This window comes from Asterias rubens, chromosome 6 (assembly GCF_902459465.1).
Source record: "Asterias rubens chromosome 6, eAstRub1.3, whole genome shotgun sequence".
NCBI classification, from domain to species: domain Eukaryota; kingdom Metazoa; phylum Echinodermata; class Asteroidea; order Forcipulatida; family Asteriidae; genus Asterias; species Asterias rubens.
In genome coordinates this window covers 124624-130916 of record NC_047067.1, presented here as the reverse complement: position 1 = coordinate 130916, position 6293 = coordinate 124624, and the positions used below count along the sequence as shown (strand labels likewise).

General features: G+C 38.7%; 1 protein-coding gene across 2 annotated transcripts in view; it reads right to left on the bottom strand.

The window, feature by feature from the left end:
- Positions 1-2148: 2148 nt before the first annotated feature.
- Positions 2149-6293, bottom strand: part of LOC117291950 (protein inscuteable homolog) — a 37105-nt gene continuing 32960 nt past the window's right edge. For both annotated transcript variants that reach the window (XM_033773972.1, XM_033773971.1), the window contains exons 11-14: positions 5498-5673; positions 4939-5203; positions 3465-3541; positions 2149-2511 (exon numbers count right to left, since the gene is read on the bottom strand). In XM_033773972.1, coding sequence (XP_033629863.1) covers positions 2380-2511; positions 3465-3541; positions 4939-5203; positions 5498-5673 — 650 coding nt within the window. In that variant the 3' untranslated portion in view covers positions 2149-2379. The remainder of the gene's footprint in view (positions 2512-3464; positions 3542-4938; positions 5204-5497; positions 5674-6293) is intronic.

Below are 6293 nucleotides of genomic sequence, written 5' to 3'. Positions count from 1 at the left end.
TTAAATGCTTTTACTTGCACAGTATACATGTACGTATCTTTTTATGCCTGAGTTTATGTCTGCACCTGCTGGTTTGCACCTCAACCAATGTGCGAGTATACTCCAGAGGAGGTTTCTGCACAGTATAGGAAGATGATGATGATGATGATGATGATAATTACTATGTATGAGCCCAGTATACAATCCCCTACAAATCACCGACGTCTTGGGTCAAGATTAGCCCGATTTATGTCATCCTTCAATTTTCCCTTTCACCAATAAGCCATTTGCCAGTTTTACTTGAATAGTCTCTGGTAAAATAATTTGCTTAGTCACCAGTTACTGCATTAATTTAAATTCCTCAGTCTAAGGAGACAGTTGCTACATGTAGGTAAACACATGTATGTAAAATGGTTCAGAGTAAGCTTAAGTAAAGCAACCTCCAGACTGGCAACCCTGGTACCATTGAGCCATAAACAAGCACATACTTTTACTTTAGTATTTTACCTCAAAGACTTCAGTCTTTGAAAAATATGTAATATATTTATAGATTGTTAAGTGTCTTGTCTGCGATCCACTCAAAAGTTATATTCTCCTGAAATATACTCTATCTGGTCAAACCCTAGTTTAAAAATAACATAAAAACATTCTACTGTAAACATGGACGGTTTCAATAAATAACAAATCTTATGTACAAATATGCCACTGTACAAACCATACATGTATTGCTACCGACTAGAAGACAAAATTCCTGTACATGTTTTGATTTTGATTGATTTAAAATTGCATGGTAGAAATACAACTTAGTCCTAAACACTAGGGAAAGATCAGTGAAGGGCTCGACTTGGCTCTAAGTAGAGCTAAAATTGAGGTACTAAAGAGTCTTGGTGCCACTACACTATCGTGATTCCCCACTCCGCGCTGCACACTTAACTAAGCGCTGTTGGGGAAACTTCCATATCTACCACCACTTCTAGAGACCACCCTCTATTGGTGGAATAGTCATGATGTGTATAGTGTTGAGTGTATGTAAACTGCGCCAATAAAGTATCTAAACACTTACAAATGGTCAGATTTATCGGAACCTGAAATAGTATACAAAAATTTAATTGTTCGTTTCTATTCACCGTTAATTTCTGCACGTTTTGACACATCTTGTGTTGCGCTACGATGTTGTTTGGTGGATTTAAGGACACTTGAGTGGCTTAAGGTCGAATTTCAAAAGTTGCAAAAGCCCCTATTCACCCCAATTCCAAAAGGGAACTCACATAAGCATCACACTCAGACAAAATCAAGACAAAAGACACAAACTCGTTTCGTTTACATGACCATAACATTAATTGCCGTATCTTTAACTCTAAAACTGCTGTTATCCTGTCCTCCATTCTTGGTGTGTCCTCCATCATTGTCCTGAACGGCAAGGAGTCGTCTTCTCATACTCTCAATGAGACCTCTGATCTGTCCCTGGTCAATCCCCTGCCATTTCCTGATCAGGATGCGTCGCAAACCCCTTGAGAGTGGTGTCAGGCTTTATGGACTTGTTCACTTTCTTCTCCTGCTGCAGAAGTCACCCTCGGACAGCCACTCCTTGGCAGGTCGTCCACATTTCCCTGAGCTTGGTAGCGATTCCACCATTTACTGGCCGTCGCATCGACGTACTGGCTTCTATCAAACCAACGATCCGTCCTCTTTCCTGTTTGGTCGTTTGAGCCATCTTTCCTGTTATCTTGAAACACCTTTCCCTGTCTTACCATTGTTGTATGCCTCCCATCTTTGACCCCTTGGCTTGGTTACTGACAATTATTGGTGAGTATGTTCATCGCAACCGATTTATCCAAAACGCGACCAAAAAAACATCATTTATAAAAGGCGAGCAAAAGAAACGCCGATCTTACTCGTCACAATACAACGATTTAGCTTGAATAGGGGCTTTTGCAACTTTTGAAATTCGACTTTTGAAATTCAAGTGCCCGTAAATCCACCAAACAACATCGCAGCGCAACACAAGATGTGTCAAAATGTGCAGAAATTAACGGTGACTCAAAATGAATAATTATTTTTTGGCATACTGTTTCAGGTTCCGATATATCTGACCATTTGCAAGTGTTTAGATACTTTATTGGCGCAGTTTAGTTCTTTGGTTTTATGGTTATACTAACTCAATAAGAACGTCTTGCACCAAGAAAAGGTACACAACTGCAATTTAATTTAATTTAATTTATACTACACAATCGTAGTATATTTCCACGATGCTTTTGCAAATTTTCCAGCACTTTGATCAGAATTATGATGATCCACGGAATTTGTCAGAAATATTTCAGTAACCACTTCTGTTAGTTTGGTTCTTTGTTGAAAGACAAATCTTACAATGTGTCTTGGCAGAGTGATTTCAGAGTTTGTTTACACAAAACTCTCTTTGGTTTTTGCACACATGTTGAATGAATCAATGAGTCTTGGTCGAATCAGCTGCTCTACATCAGACGTCTTGAAGACAGACGGCCCAAGAATACTGTGAAGCCTCCTCAATGCAGCCTGGGAGACAAACAACCAACAAGAAATATCACTTGACTGGATATACATACAACTTGACTGAATAGATGTTAACTTTGCAATGTGATAAAGAATATAGTTTGTATTTAGCCCTACACTGATGTTTATTATGCACTGTATACTTTCTTGAGTTCTGCGAACCCTACACCCTAACCCAAAACCTAAGTTAACAACTTGACTGTGATATGCATAGCTACATAATATCTCATCTAATGCTTTAAGAGCTTCCACATTGGCTATTCCTGGATCGCTATTCAAAAGACTTGCGGTGTGTTTTCGCAACTCTAACAATAATCGCCATTTAAACCGAGACAGTTATTGGTTATGACTGACAGATCTTAGTGTAGCTGCAAAAAGCAATAGCCCCAGCCTTATAGCATACATGTAGAACACAGCCAAACAAGGCATATGGCTTTTAGTTTTATTAATGATGGTAAAGATGGTTGATATCAAACTTACAAGGCAAGCAACAAGACCCAGTCCCCATCCCTAGCCATAGCTCCATAGAACACAGCCAAACAAGGCATATGGCTTTTAGTTTTATTAATGATGGTATAGATGGTTGATATCAAACTTACAAGGCAAGCAACAAGACCCAGTCCCCAGCCCTAGCCATAGCTACATAGAACACAGCCAAACTAGGCATATGGCTTTTAGTTTTATTAATGATGGTATAGATGGTTGATATCAAACTAACAATGCAAGCAACAAGACCGAGTCCCCAGCCCTAGCCATAGCTACATAGAACACAGCCAAACAAGGCATATGGCTTGTAGTTTTATTAATGATGGTAAAGATGGTTGACATCAAACTAACAAGGCAAGCAACAAGACCGAGTCCCCAGCCCTAGCCATAGCTACATAGAACACAGCCAAACTAGGCATATGGCTTGTAGTTTTATTAATGATGGTAAAGATGGTTGACATCAAACTTACAAGGCAAGCAACAAGGACCGGTTCACTGTCATTCCTCTCTCGTCTGTTGCTACACAGCTCTACTAACCTAGGAATGGCTGAACAAAGAAACAGACATATATATTAGCAACATTCAAATTACTAAGTATTTCTTGTAACTATTGAACCCAAGGGATCCTCAGAAGCAGGCATGATATTTTGGTTCTTGAAAAAAATAGAAAACTATATTTTAGCCTTACCTGTACATGTATGTACACATGGTGCATGCTTCAATATACTTTGATGCTATTTAATAAGGGAATCAATGTGTGGTGAAGAGGTTTTCAACTTGTGGTTTAATCCCAACGAAGCCTGGTTCTTGATAATTTTACCGAGACAAAGTCGAGGTAAATTATCAAGAACCAGGCCTCGGCGGGTTTAAACCACTGTTGAAAACCAATTCAACACACCTTGATTCCCATTCATAAATACCTTTTTGGACAAAAAATATCAACACTTATGGCCAAAAAGTAAAATAAATGCAAAAAATATAATTTTTCAATGATTTTTTTCAACACAACACCCCTCCAGCTATGAAATGGTAAGGCCCAGTCAAGGCCCTCGGGTAAACAACTCCTTATAAGGGAATGCTGTGCGCATCACGTGTATCGCGTGATGTGGCACACTGTTTCGGCCATTGCTCTCGACCAATAGGAATGAAGAAACTTGTAAGCACAGGTGCAAACTCGCGTGTCACACCCATGTTTCAACACTTTTTACTGGTCATAAACATAGGTTTATACACACCCATGTGACGCGCTCTCCACCAATAGGAATAGCGAAACTGTCTGAGGTATTTATGAGTCACGATTTTGTCTGATTTTTTCCAAGGGCAAAACACTCAGAAATGAGACTAAAGTCGGAAGAATATCATGCATTTGAAAGTGATTTGCACTGCAACCAGTAGGCCTGAAGGCGTTGAGAAGATTCTGATGGAAAGATTCAGTTTTAGATGTGGGAGTAAAACCTCACAATGGGGAAATCAGTAAGTCCTTAAGCTTAAATCATTCAAAAATTCTTTAGCAATAATCAAACACCTTTTGGAGGAAATTGGGCCACACAACAATCAAGGAGATATTTAACTTGCATTTAACACAAAAAGGGGAATTTTTTCCATAATCAGTGAGATTATTTTATTTGTTCATCAGAACATGGAAAGATTGGTTAATTTTCAGGGAACTTTCTGCAGAATCAAAGAGAGTTGCAAGCTCTTGTGTAATTGTCTTGAGTTTTTGTACTCTCCTAAAAGCATTGCTGCTGTCTTGGAGGAATGTGTTGCAATCCAATTGTGCTGTGTGCGTATATGCTGTCAATAATGTCCTTATTAGTTGTGTTGTTGTCAGTTTGTCCTGTTTGTCAGTTTGTCACTGACCAGATGCTCTTACAGCACATGCTTATAAAGCAGTGCAGCTATACTCCAACAAATTAATATCAAAAACCCAAATACAAGACGTACCTTCTAAATCTAGAATGTGTTCTGCACTGGTCTGATCCCTGGCTAATCTAGCCAAGGCAATTGCAGCTTTCTGAAGCACCTTTTCACAGGATAATAAAGCCGCTTGCTGAACGTCTCCGCTATCACTACTCTGTGGACTCTCCTTCCCTGAATATGATGGCGCCCTCGCGCTCAGGAAACTCACCAGGAGTCTTGTACCGCCGGATTCAATTATTTCTTTTCGACACTGCTCTGTGACGGCCATATTGGCTAATATTGTTGCTACCTACATTTTTGAAGATAAATGCAACATTACAGCGTTATGGTTTTTGCTCACAAGTCTTTCATCTTGAGTCATATTAATAATACTAAATAATTATTGGTATTTACAAGCTTAAGTACAAATCTTGCAGCTTTGTTTCTTTAAGTGCCATTACTCAAACCATGTAAATCATTGAACAAACTACTTTAAACTTCAGATTTATGTTTTCAGCCAATCTATGAACAGTCTATGTAACGGCACATTAGCACAAGAAATAAAGTAAGTAAATCTACTTCCTTAATGGTTTATAACTCCTACCTGATCTTGACAGTACAGAGTGCTGGCTTTGCCTCCTTTACAACCTTTGACTAGCGCCCTTGTGGTGTGGTAACTGGCCAGGCATTCACAGGCCATACTGTCCATGAAGGTGATATTGGCTATTGCAGATGTTGAGATGACAAAAACAGAACTTGATGAGGCATTTTCACACAATGCTGAAAAAACAAAAGGTTCATTAGTTCTAGGTGAAGGCTTAATAATAATAATAATAATAATAATAATAATAATAATAATAATAATAATAATAATAATAATAATAATAATAATAATAATAATAATAATAATAATAATAATAATAATAAATGGCGACAAGACAAGGAACACTGCTTCAGATCGGCTCTCGATTCTATAGAAGATAAATATTGTTTCCCGCTGTTTGTTTTGCACCAAAAGTTAACTCCTTGTTGGTACTACTTGGTAGACACCGCAGGGTAAGTTTGAAGGCAACTAGTTAACACCTTGTTGCTATTTTTGGTGGAAAAAGGTTGGATTTTTTTCGTATTCGGAAAACTTTCTACAACGTAGACCGCACCGTGTGCATTGAATCAGTGAACGGACACGCGCATCATCCGCGTCCTTTGGAACATCTTGATTACAACCAGTGTTAAGTCTTCGTAGGGTTGGATATTCTACAGCGTTGCTGTATGTGATTCTCCCTGAAACTATAAACTTTCTCACAATTTTGTGATGTTAATAATGAGTGCTATGGAGCATCAATTCAACGGTGAAAGAGTGACAAACTCCCAGAGAGGAAGTCCTTCACCCGATCTGGTTG